Consider the following 11,925-nt stretch of genomic DNA (forward strand, 5'->3'; position numbering starts at 1 on the left):
ACTGCTCTTAACTGCTGAGCCATCTCTCCAGTCCTAATTTTTAAAACTTAAAAAAAAAAATTAAACAAAACAGCTTTCTCAGGAAATGGATATAGGTGCTATTAATCTCAAGTCTCAGAGGCAGAGAGGTAGGAGGAACTATGTGAGTTCAAGGCCAACCTGGTTTATATAGAGACTTCCAGGACAGCCAGGACTACATAGCTAAATGCTGTCTCATTTTTTTTCCCCAGGGAAGGTGTTGGTTTGAAACAGGATTTCTCTGTGTAAGACTGGCTGCCCTAGAACTCACTCTATAGGCCTCAAACTCACAGAGATCCACCTGCCTCTCCTTCCCAAGTGCTGGGATTAAAGGCATGCACCACCACTTCTGGCAATTATTCTTTTTTAAAATTTGAAGTAAAGTCTTGTGGCTGTTGGGATGGCACTAGCCATCATGAAGGGCTGGTGGATGGTGACAAGATTAGTCCCTGTTCCCTTCTTCATAGCCTTTGAGGAATGCCTGTCTGCTAAGTACACGGTGTTTCCCAGTGTGGCTATGCACTCGGTGGTCTAGAGTGTGAGGCAAGCCAGGATAACACAGTGAGATCTATTTTAAGAAAGTAAAAAGCCAAGTCTGACGATGCCTATGTAACCTCGGATACGGAAGCAGGAAGACCAGACGTTCAAGGTCGTTCTCAGCTCTGTCCTGAGTTTGAGGCCACGGGGGCTACATGAGACCCTGTTTTAAAGGAAGAAGAAGTAGGGCATGATGGTGCACAATTTTTAATCCCAGAACTCAGGAGGCAGAGGCAGGCAGATCTCTGAGTTCCAGCCCAGCCTGGTCTACAGAGCAAGTTCCAGGCCAGCCAGGGCTACACAGAGAACCCCTGTCTAGAAACAAACAAAATAGAGCAGGAGCCTGTTCCTTTGATTTCTTGTATCTTCTCAAATGTCTTTGCAAATCTACACCACTCTTTTAGGATTTTTACAGATTGTTTTAGAGTTTAGAATCTTGTAAACATGATTTATTGTTTGTTTAATTTCCAGGCTGTGAACTATTCTGTGGAAGATATTGAGCCAGGTACGCTTTTACTTGGCAACCTCATCCCTCTGAAATATACCTGCCAGATTGCCAGGGTTAGGCTGTGCGCGTATTATAGCATTGTCCAGTGAGATCGCCATGTGATGAAGGGAGGCTGGGACTGCATCCGTAGCTTCACCTAGCCTTCATGTCCTCTGTTACTACCCAACAACACTCCTACTTTGTAAGTACAGTGTCTTAGAGTGAGGACATTTCTTTGTATGTTGCAGATTTGCTAACCCCAAGACAAGAAGCACTTTCGGTTGTGTCCCTTCCTACATCCAGTTTTTCTCATGTCATTGGGAGTGAGCTGTCCTCCATTCCTTTTATGCCTGTAACTTCCATTTTTCAACTGCAAGTGGATGAGAGCCCTCTGCCATCCACAGTGTTTGCAAATGGAGGGAAGATCCCCTTCACCATATCAGACACTTTTCTGGATGATGACACTGTCCTTGGGGATGAAATAGATGCTCTTCTTGATTCTGCCCCAGAAACAAACGATGTTGTTATGGTGAGTTTCATTGTTTAGTTTCTTTTGTAAGAAACATGAGCGTTAGTTTGTGCGTGCGTGCGTGCGCATGTGTGTGTGTGTGTGTGTGTGTGTGTGTGTGTGTGTATGTGTGTACATGTGCATGTGCGCATGTGTGACGTGTACAGGTCCCCATGGAGGCTAGAGGACAGTATCAGATCCTGGAGTTACAGGGAGATGTTTGGCACCCCATATGGGTGCTGGAAACAGACCTTTGGTCTTTTGGAAGAGAAGTATCTTAACTGACGAGCCATCTCCCCTGCTCTGTTTGGTCTTGACTCCTCCCCTCCCTTCTGCTCCCTTCCCCTCCACTGCCCTCCCCTCTCTTCCTCTCTCTTCTCTCCGTCTCTTAAATTTTAAGCACTTTACCCACTAAGCTGTTTCCAAAGGACATAGCTACCTCCTATTTAAATGATAATGTGGCCTGCTAGGTAACTTGTATTGCATCTAGGATTAACTCTGGATGTCTTATGTGGCATTTATTTTCTTCTTCTGAGGCTAACTGGATACCTTGGTCTTTGCTGAACAATAGAAAGAAGCATACTGTTTAGAAAGTAGTGAGCAGTTTAGGAATGGGAAGCGTAAGCATGAGTAAGCATAGCGCTCTAATAGAGAACAGGCATCTGCAGCTCAGGAGACGGTTCAGTGACTAAAGTGTTTGCCATAAAAGCATAGGATCTGAGTTTGATCCAAGCACCAGTGTAAGAAAGCTAGGTATGGATGGTAGTATAAGCTTGTAACCTCAGAGCTGGAGAAGTGACACAAGCAGACTACTGGGGCTTACTGGCTAGCTAGTGTAGCCTAATTGGTGAGCCCAGGTCCTAAAAATAAGGTAGGTAGTTCCTCAGGAATGATACTTGAGGTTGATCTTTTTTTTTGGTTTTTTTTCGAGACAGGGTTTCTCTGTGTAGCCCTGGCTGTCCTGGAACTCACTCTGTAGACCAGGCTAGCCTCGAACTCTTGAACTCAGAAATCCGCCTGCCTCTGCCTCCCAAGTGCTGGGATTAAAGGCGTGTGCCACCACCACCCGGCTTGAGGTTGATCTTTATCTCTGGACTCATGTGTATACTCAGGGATGGATACACGCACACACACACACACACACACATACACACACACATACATAACACACACAATTAAAAAATGAATCACTTAAGAGCACTGGCTGTTCTTCCAGAAGACCCAGGTTTGAGTTCTATCACCCATATGGTAGTGTACAACTGTTTGTAACTTTAGTTCCAGGGAATCTGTTGCCCTCTTCTGGCCCCTGAAGACAGTGCACATATGTAGTGCACAGACATACATTCAAGTAGAACATTGATACACGTAAAATAAAAATAAATGTTATATATATTTATTTATATGTTATATATGTGTATTATATGTAAACAAATATATAATATTTTACACACACATACAAATTACTTACCTTAAAAACCTTAAACATTGGGGCTGGTGAGATGTCTCGTCAGTTAAGTTCACTAGTTACTCTTCCAGAACACCCAGGTTTGACTCCTAACACCCTTGACATATCATGGTACACAACTGTCTGTAACTCTCAGAGAATCAGCTGACACTTCTGGCAGGCAAAACACCCACATATAAATAAACAAATCTCTTTTTAAAGATGAAATCTTGTTTTCTTTTTAAGCCTTAAGTTTACTCAGTGGGTAACTGTGCAAGTACAAGGAACAGAGTTGGGAGCGTGCGCTGGCCCACGCAGAGTTAGTGCTTCCCAGACGGGCAGCCAGTCTAGCTGAGTCACAAGCTCTTGCAGGGTTCAGTGAAGACCTGTGTTAGAATAAGGTAAAGCAACCGAGGATGTCCTGCCATCAGCCACTGCCTTCACACATGCCCACATGAGCAGGCACGCCAGCACACATATGCATACAGCACACACACACACACACACACACACACACACACACACACACAGTCTTTATGTTTTAGCACTTACATGAAGCCCTGGGTTGCATCCTCAGTACTGCATGGTGGCATGGGCGGTAGGGCAGCAGGACCAGAAGCTCAAGGTCATCTATGGTCACATAGAAAGTTTGAGCCGATCTACATGAGAGCCTATCTTTCAAAAGTCTCCAGCAAGATTCAGGCTTCGTTGTGAACTAGATCGTAGAGGACTCAGTTCATCATGGCAGGGTGGGTATAGCGTGGTGGGCAGAGAACACTGTTCTAATGTTGTTACAGTGAACCTTCATTTGGATGCAAGAATTTTGTGTAACTCAGTCCCTCAATTTGGAGCATGGAGGGGTGGGGGAGGTCTCTTTTGATAAGCTGGTGGTAAAAGCAGGAAGCTGAGCCAATGAAAGAGAGTCTTAGATCTTGCTGCCATTTCTTTTCCTCAGTCATCCACCCTGGTCAGAGGACCCCTCCCGACTGCCAGTGCAGCTCCGAGTTTGTCCTTCAGGACACCATCTCTGCTTGGAACCTTGCCCATTGGTGCAAGGTGTGCTCCTGAGCCCTCCTTTGCAGAGTTTTTTCCACCTTTGACTTCATCCTTGGAAGAATTTTACTCTTCTTTAAATTCCCTTTCAGTGACTGAATCCAAACGAGGTAAGACTTTCTCCTAAAGTATAACTGACTACAGTCAATTATCTGAAAATTAAAATATGCATCACAATTTTATAAAGTACTTTTAGGTGGTAGTTTCTTGAATTGTTTTTTATTGTGGCTAAACCATAAAGAGGGAGCCTTCAGGTTTGAACTTGGCTTGACTTAACTGCCATTTTGAGAGTAAGAAGCAAGGGTGATCGGGTAGGCACAGAAATGCCACCGACTTTAGATCATATGATTGGCTAAGCTGCTGTTCATTGTTTCAGGACAAATGACTTAAAGTGTACTCTGCGTTAAAAGTCAGTCCCATCTTAAAGCGTGTGAACTGGGAAAACATTAAAACTAGCTTCACATCCGGGTTTAGTATGAAAACGTTTAGACCTGGTTAGACCTTCATCTGTTGAGCTCAGCAGCAGCAGCCTATGCCCTTATTTTGTCATGGAGAACTGAGGTCTGACCAATACTAGGCAGAATACCTGGTTTTGGGTTTCTGTTGTTAGTTTGCTTTATTTTTCTGGAGTGCTACACATAATACGTAAAGGGCTCTATTGTTGAGCTACACCTGGGTATCAATACATACCCTAAATGGTGAGGGAAGTCTTCATACTTTTTGGAGACACTGTTATATAGTTAAAGGGTAAAAGTCTAAATTGCTGTTTCAGAGATTTACAGTGAAGAGGCTGAAAACCATGGGCTACAGGATGACAGGGGAAGTAATTGAATGGTAGATGAGGCAGCCCTTGAGCTACCTGCTGCAGCTTAGTGTCAGAGAGGAGGTGTCTTCTCAGTTGTTTGAATATGGGTATTACTTCCTTAGATTTGTCTTAGTCCTATTCAGTAGACCCTGCTGTAGATAATTTTCCAATAATGGCTAAGGGTTGTTTTGCTCTTGGCTTCTAGAAGAAAGACCCTAAGCCCTTTTTTGTCAGTAGTAAGAAAGCTTATAGGATTGGGATGGGAAAGCTGTGGGAAGCCATAGCTAGCCAGCTGCCATGTCCTTGTACTGATTCTCTGGTTGGAGTGAAAAGGTCTGTTGAAGTCTTTTTATTATTTTAGATCTGTCCACCTCAACTGCTAGAGAGGGAACAACGCTTAACAACAGTAATTCCTCCCTTTTGCTTGTAAGTGTCACTTCCTCTTTTGTGAATAAATCGCTAAGACTGAATATAGGCCTGTACTTAAGTAACTGGATGATGTGAACGGAAATGAGTCTCCTTTGAATGTTCTGTGTGCTGTGGGAAATAGTATAAGAGGCTCATCCAGAACACCCAGTGTAAATGTTTAGAGTGTGTGGATCTTCAGAGCAAAGGAATCACCATTGCAGACTGTGCAAGTTTTAGTGCAGCCTAACAGAACATGGAGACACAGAGCAGAGCGTGTAAAGACGCTTGTCCGTGAAGGCAGAACAGTTGTGCTGTTGTAACAGCCGTTAGAGGATTGCTAAAGGGGCCCAGGGTCGAAAGAGGAAGATGTAGAAATGGACAGCTTGTTCTGGAGAAGCGCACTGAACAGGATGATGCTAGCCTTGGCCTACGCTCCACAGGAATTCAGGTCTTTTTTAGTGATAGTACAATATTTGTTGCCTGTTTCTGTTTTTTGTTTTGTTTTGTTTTGTTTTGTTTTCTTACTCTTTTTGCAGATGAATGGACCAGGTAGTTTGTTTGCCTCTGAAAATTTTCTGGGAATTGCAAGTCAGCCTAGAAATGACTTTGGAAACATTTTTGGAAGTGTGATCGCTAAACCATTTTCATCAGGGACTCCTAGGCATCCCCTGGAAGGAACCCACGAGCTGAGGCAAGCTTGCCAGATCTGCTTTGTAAAATCAGGTCAGCACCAAACTAGCGGGCAGCAGGTGTGAGCTCTGAGGTCCTCATGACCAGGTGGAAAGAGCTCTGGCTCTGGTGGCTTTAAAATGTTAGAGAGGAAGCAGTGTATGGAGCAAGCAGTATCTGCTCCAGAAGCTATTCAAACTGTTGCCTGTTTGTGCTTTTATGAGCGAGCAGTTAGATTTCCTATCTCGGTCATTTGGGCAGCACTGCTGCTCCATGGGACATTGTATTTCCTAACAAGGCACAGGTTTACTCGGGCAGCCTGTTTGTTTCTGATGGGATTTTGGGCCAGGGGTGGTCAATGTTCACCTGCTCATGACTGTGTATAAACTGCCTATGCAATTGAAAGGTACTTGTTCTGCTCAAAAAATGAACAATCTTTTTTATGTCTTTTTCAGGCCCTAAGTTAATGGATTTCACATACCATGCTAATTTAGATCACAAATGTAAGAAAGATATTTTAATTGGTAGGATAAAAAATGTTGAAGATAAATCATGGAAAAAAATACGTCCAAGACCAACAAAAACAAATTATGAAGGACCATATTATATATGTAAAGGTATTTATTGTAATTAATTAATTGGTGTATGTTACATGACTAACCAACTTACATAGCCAGGCCTTATTATGTATCTGTTGGCTACATTTGTTCCAATATTTCATGTTATGTCTGTGGATATATGTCTGTGTACCTGTAAGTTCAGGCCTGCACAGTCCAGAACAGTTCCAAAGGTGGTCAGCTACAGTGTGGATGCTGGGAATGCAACCCCAGGGTCCTCTGCAAGAGCAGCTAGTAGTGCTCTTTAACTGCTGAGTCTTCTCTTCAGCCCATTTTTTTTAATGAGAGTATTGATTGTTCACAATGACATTTTCACACATATGAAACACATGCTTTGGTAATTTAACCCTATTTCTGTCTCATGTCCCACTTTCCCCATCAAATGGTTTTCAACCTTGATGCAGCCCTGAGTCTTCCCCCATAGCCATCAAAACCGGTTCAGCTGGAAGAAGGGATCCCACCCCATCCTGCACTGGAGTGATTTTCCTGCTTAAATGATCTGAATTATCTGGGATGTTCGCTGATGCTGTAACCGTGCTTGCCATTGGTTGGCCCTGGAAAAACAGGTGTCTCTGTCTCTCCTGTCTTTCCAGATGTTGCTGCAGAGGATGAATGTCGATATTCTGGCCACTGTACATTTGCTTATTGCCAAGAAGAGATAGATGTGTGGACCCTGGAAAGAAAAGGGGCGTTCAGTCGAGAGGCTTTCTTTGGTGGCGATGGAAAGATCAGCCTTACTGTGGTCAAAATCCTCCAAGAACATCTTGGAGAGTTTACATTCCTTTGTGAGGTGATTTCTCCACGACTTATTTTCTGCTCTCAAATTTGGTGAGAGTGGCAGAGAGTGAAACTCATTGGAGAACCTAGCATGCATGGGGGCCTCAGCACTGCATTAAAAATGTTGTGGCTGGGTGCTATGGCACGTGCCTTTAACCCTATCACTTTGGAGGCAGAAGCAGCCAGATACCTCTGAATTTCAGGCCAGCCTGGTCTATATAGTGAGCTCCAGGACAGCTAAGGCTACTTGTCTCAACAAAAGTCAAACTAAAACAAAGTATGTCCAGGTATGGTGAACACACCTTTAACCCAGCACTCTTGGGAAGTAAAGGCAGGTCCATCTCTATGAGGTTTAAGCCAGTAGCTACTCCTACTCTTTGAAAGAATGGAAGAAAGCTGGGCCTGGTGTTACATGCCTGCAATACTAGTGCTCAGAAGACTGAGGCAGGAGTATCACTAAAAGCCAGTGTGATGGGCTATAGAGCTCATGTCTCAGATCAAGCAGAGCAGAGTGTCTAATAGTAAGGTTTCGTGCGGAGTGTCAATTGGTACAAATTATTCATTATAAATGCATAAAGACACTGAAACTAAGGCAGTAATCTGGGCAGAAAACTTAGACTTGTGGTTGTGTGATAATCCTTCTTTTCTTTCTATTTCAGAAATGTTTTGATCATAAACCTAGAATAATAAGTAAAAGAAATAAAGATAATTCCACTGCTTGTTCTCACCCGGTCAGAAAGCATGAATTTGAGGACAATAAGTATGTTGATAATTTCTCATTTTTATAGTGACAAAGATAGATGTTCTTAGATCCAATAGAGGTAGAAGTAGACTAGATATAGAGGTGCACATGGTTACCACAGCAGAGGGTTTGAAGGCAGGTCCACCTCTGAACTTCAGGTAAGCTAGGACTCCATAGTGAGACCACACTGCCTTGAACAAAAGGGTAAAGTCAGTAGAAGGCATTTCTTTTGCCCTTCTGTCGTTTTGAGAAGTGATAACTATTTTACAACGTCTTTTCGCTAGGTGTTATGGCACATGCCTATAATCTCAGCACTCAGGAGGCAGAGACAGGAAGACCACAAATTTGAGTCTAGCCTAAACTACATAGCAAGCTAGAACAGCAGGCCTTATATGAGAAACCAGCAAAAAAAGCAAAACAGTGAGCTGGACAGTGGTGGTGGGTGCATGCCTTTAATCCCGTGTGTGTGTGTGTGTGTGTGTGTGTGTGTGTGTGTGTGTGTACACTAAACATAATAGAAAAAGTTAAAAAGTATTTTTGTTCATTTGTCCAAGAATTAATTACTGAATTACTAGATTGATTACTTAGTATAGAAAAGTCCATTAATTTATAGCTTCTCATGATATACATTTTGGGTTTTTTGTTGTTTAAACTATAATTATACCGTTAAAAGTTGCGTGTGTGTTTTTACTAATTTTAATCAAATGGCTTTTCAGACTAGAACTTGATATTGTGCATGTATGTGTATGTGTATATATATATATATATATATATATATATATATATATATATATATATATATAGTTTTCAAAGTTGGAAGAGCAATCAGTATTAAAATTTTACTTTGTTTTTGTCTTAGGTGCCTTGTCCACATTTTGAGAGAGAGCACAGTAAAATATTCCAAAATACGTTTTTTTCATAAACAATGTCAACTTGATTTATGTCGACATGAAGTCCGTTATGGCTGTGTGAGGGAAGATGAGTGCTTCTATGCTCACAGTCTTATTGAGCTGAAAGTCTGGATAATGCAGAATGAAAGAGGTGGGTGTGTGTCGGCTTGTTACTGTCCCTGTGCGACAGAAGTCAGGGGTGGGGTGGGCTGGGGACAGAGCAGTAGTAAGGAGAGCCATACTTGTCAGCCAGCTCAGTCAGTAACAGTTGGGTGGTGAGGTGAAAGGCACTCCTGCCAAGCATGATGACTTGAGTTGGATTCCTGGACTCTGTGCAAAAGGAGAAAACTGACTCGCACACTGTCCTCTGAGCTCCACTTGCATGCACAGACACAGAGTAAATAAATTACATGTAATAAGAAATCTAAGTATGCAGTTCCATCCCTCTGGTTCGAGTGGACTTAGGGCCGTGGGTCCTCTAGGCAAGCTCTCAACCACTAAGCTTTATCTCCTGTCGTCTTTGCTATTGATGTCAGATAGGGCACCACTACATTGTAGGGCTGCCCTTGAACTCACTTTGTAGCCCCAGAAGACCTGATTTGGAATCCTACCTCAGCTTCCTTAGTAGCTGAGACTATAGGACTAGGCCACCCTGCTTGGCTACTGTAATGTTTATTGGTTTGTATTTTCAAAGAATTACCTATTTTGGATGCATTTTCATGCAGTTAATCATTGACACAAATTTGTACATGTAGCATGGATTTTATGAGTGGAGGAAGGATTCCTCAGAAGACATAAAGAACTGTGCTTGTAAATACTGCATTTTAAGAAATGTGATGCGGTGTATACTCATCCCTGATGGATCAGGTTGCCAGAGACCTAGAGAGTTAAGAATTCTGTTAGACTGAGACCAGATGAGTAGGTTACTGTGGAGTGTTCTGTAAGAGAAACTTGTATATTTCCTAGGTATCTCCCTTGACGATATTGCTCAACAATCCAAACAGTATTGGAGAAGTTTGGAAGCAAGCATGCCTGGAGTGCAGGTATCTCTGTTCCTTGTGAGCTGGATGCCCTTCGAGAGTTGCCCAGCTGGTGCTGGATTTGTGATAGATTCAGGCTCATACTTGCAGTCCTTTCCTTACTGCTTGTTGAGTTGAAAAACTCTTCTGTGAAAACATATTTGCAGCTGGTTGATCGCCATAAACAAGCATGTGGCAGCCTGTGACATTTGCCAGTGATATAGGACACAGTTTTCCTGTTTAGCTCATTTGGGAAAACACTGGGTCTTGGCCTTTGGCAATTCTTGGGTACGGGTAAAAGATTATGGTTTGGAGTTCTGTGTCCTACGTGGTCTAACTTGCTTACCCATCATTCTCCTTGGCCCACCCAAAAGCCACTGAGTTCCTAAACTAGCTTCTCTCAGTTGACGTTTGGTATCTATAAGTCTATAATCTTTTTATCAGATTCTTTTGCATATTTGAGACAGCTTAGTTAAACTATCAGCATATATGTATTTGTCAAGTCTTAGAGCCACACAACTATGCTGGTACAAAATGCATGGCGATTTTGTATGCTGTCTTGAGAAAAGTGGTTTCTATTGTAATTGATCTTTCATTGTTCAAGGTACTTGGTAATCAAATAATGCCTGGATTACTTAACATGGAGATAAAGTTTGTGTGTGCTCAGTGTCTGAGAAATGGCCAAGTCATTGAACCAGACAGGAACAGAAAGTACTGCAGTGCCAAAGCGCAGCACTCGTAAGTATGTGTGGGTGCCTGTAAGTCCCTGCACTCCATAGGGTCGAGTCATGTGAGTGAGAGGAGACCAGGATGCTGAGAAGTCAGTAATTAGCTGTGGTAACAAAGGAAAAGGAAGAGCTCTGGAGGATCTAGTAGCTGATATTTCATGAGTAGTGGTTTGTGTTTGGTTTTACCACTTTCTTTGTTTAGTTTGTACTGAATGCTGAAAAGTGTCAAGAGGAAGTGAGACAGTAGACGTGCAAGGCATCTCTTAGAAGGGTTGAGAAGACTCTCTGGTCCTCTGGGTGCACATGCTGTGCTCGCCTTTTATGTCATGTTTTTTGCCCGCGTGTTGTTTTTTCTGAACTCCATCTTTTTTAGGTGGACCAAAGAACGCCGCGCACTGAGAGCGATGTCTTTTGAACGTAAGAAGTGGATGAACATCCGTCCTCTCCCCACAAAGAAACAAATGCCTTTACAGTTTGATGTACATACGTAATTTTTAAGCCACTTTTTAAAATTAGGCATTTCCAATTACTAGAAAGTAGTGCTAATTCAGACTGAAGCTCAAAGCTCTTTAAGTACTGCTCCTCAGCTGTGATGAAATTGAAGCTGTTTGGTTTCCTTCCTTGACTCTTGGTGTATGTGTGTGACTAACAGTTTTCATATTGACTGGTACTTCATAGGTTATGTAGACAGAGTAAACAGATAAGTAGAGTTGAGGGAAAGTTATGGCATAATTTAATTAATTTTTCAAAAGATCTATTTTGGGGAGTGAATGAGGATTTCCCTTTATTTTGTCTGAGTTGAAGGTGAAACCAGGGCCACCTTTCTTGTAAGCAATGATAGATACAGTTGCTCTCATTTTTCCTGTTGTACCTTGGTTGTTTCCTTACAACATGAAATGCAAGCTAAAAGACACTCAAAGATACCAGGCAGTGGTGGCATACTGCTTTAATCCTAGTACTTGGGAGGCAGAGACAGAAGGATCTCTGTGAGTTGGAGGTCAGTCTGGTCTACAGAGGTCATTCCAGGACAGCCAGAGCTACACAGGGAAAGCTTGTGTAGCTCAACCCCTCATGCCCCCACAAAACACACTGTCTCTGTCTGTCTCTCTCTCTGTCTCTGTCTGTCTGTCTCTCTCTCTCTGTCTCTCTCTCTCTGTCTCTCTCTCTCTCTCTCTGTCTCTCTCTCTCTCTCTCTCTCTCTCTCTCTCTCTCTCTCTCTCTCT

General features: G+C 42.7%; 1 protein-coding gene across 3 annotated transcripts in view; it reads left to right on the top strand.

Annotated features, from left to right (window-relative positions):
• Positions 1-11,925, top strand: part of Zc3h7a (zinc finger CCCH-type containing 7A) — a 36,060-nt gene that overhangs the window by 17,142 nt on the left and 6,993 nt on the right. For 2 of the 3 annotated variants that reach the window (XM_028778323.1, XM_028778324.1), the window contains exons 8-19: positions 1,027-1,060; positions 1,291-1,571; positions 3,950-4,157; positions 5,214-5,278; positions 5,797-5,983; positions 6,385-6,546; positions 7,140-7,336; positions 7,983-8,083; positions 8,925-9,106; positions 9,922-9,998; positions 10,579-10,712; positions 11,076-11,181. In XM_028778323.1, coding sequence (XP_028634156.1) covers positions 1,027-1,060; positions 1,291-1,571; positions 3,950-4,157; positions 5,214-5,278; positions 5,797-5,983; positions 6,385-6,546; positions 7,140-7,336; positions 7,983-8,083; positions 8,925-9,106; positions 9,922-9,998; positions 10,579-10,712; positions 11,076-11,181 — 1,734 coding nt within the window. The remainder of the gene's footprint in view (positions 1-1,026; positions 1,061-1,290; positions 1,572-3,949; positions 4,158-5,213; positions 5,279-5,796; positions 5,984-6,384; positions 6,547-7,139; positions 7,337-7,982; positions 8,084-8,924; positions 9,107-9,921; positions 9,999-10,578; positions 10,713-11,075; positions 11,182-11,925) is intronic. The other variant, XR_003712787.1, reaches the window with a different exon arrangement.

Source organism: Grammomys surdaster, unplaced genomic scaffold, assembly GCF_004785775.1.
Source record: "Grammomys surdaster isolate TR1022 unplaced genomic scaffold, NIH_TR_1.0 334, whole genome shotgun sequence".
NCBI lineage: Eukaryota > Metazoa > Chordata > Mammalia > Rodentia > Muridae > Grammomys > Grammomys surdaster.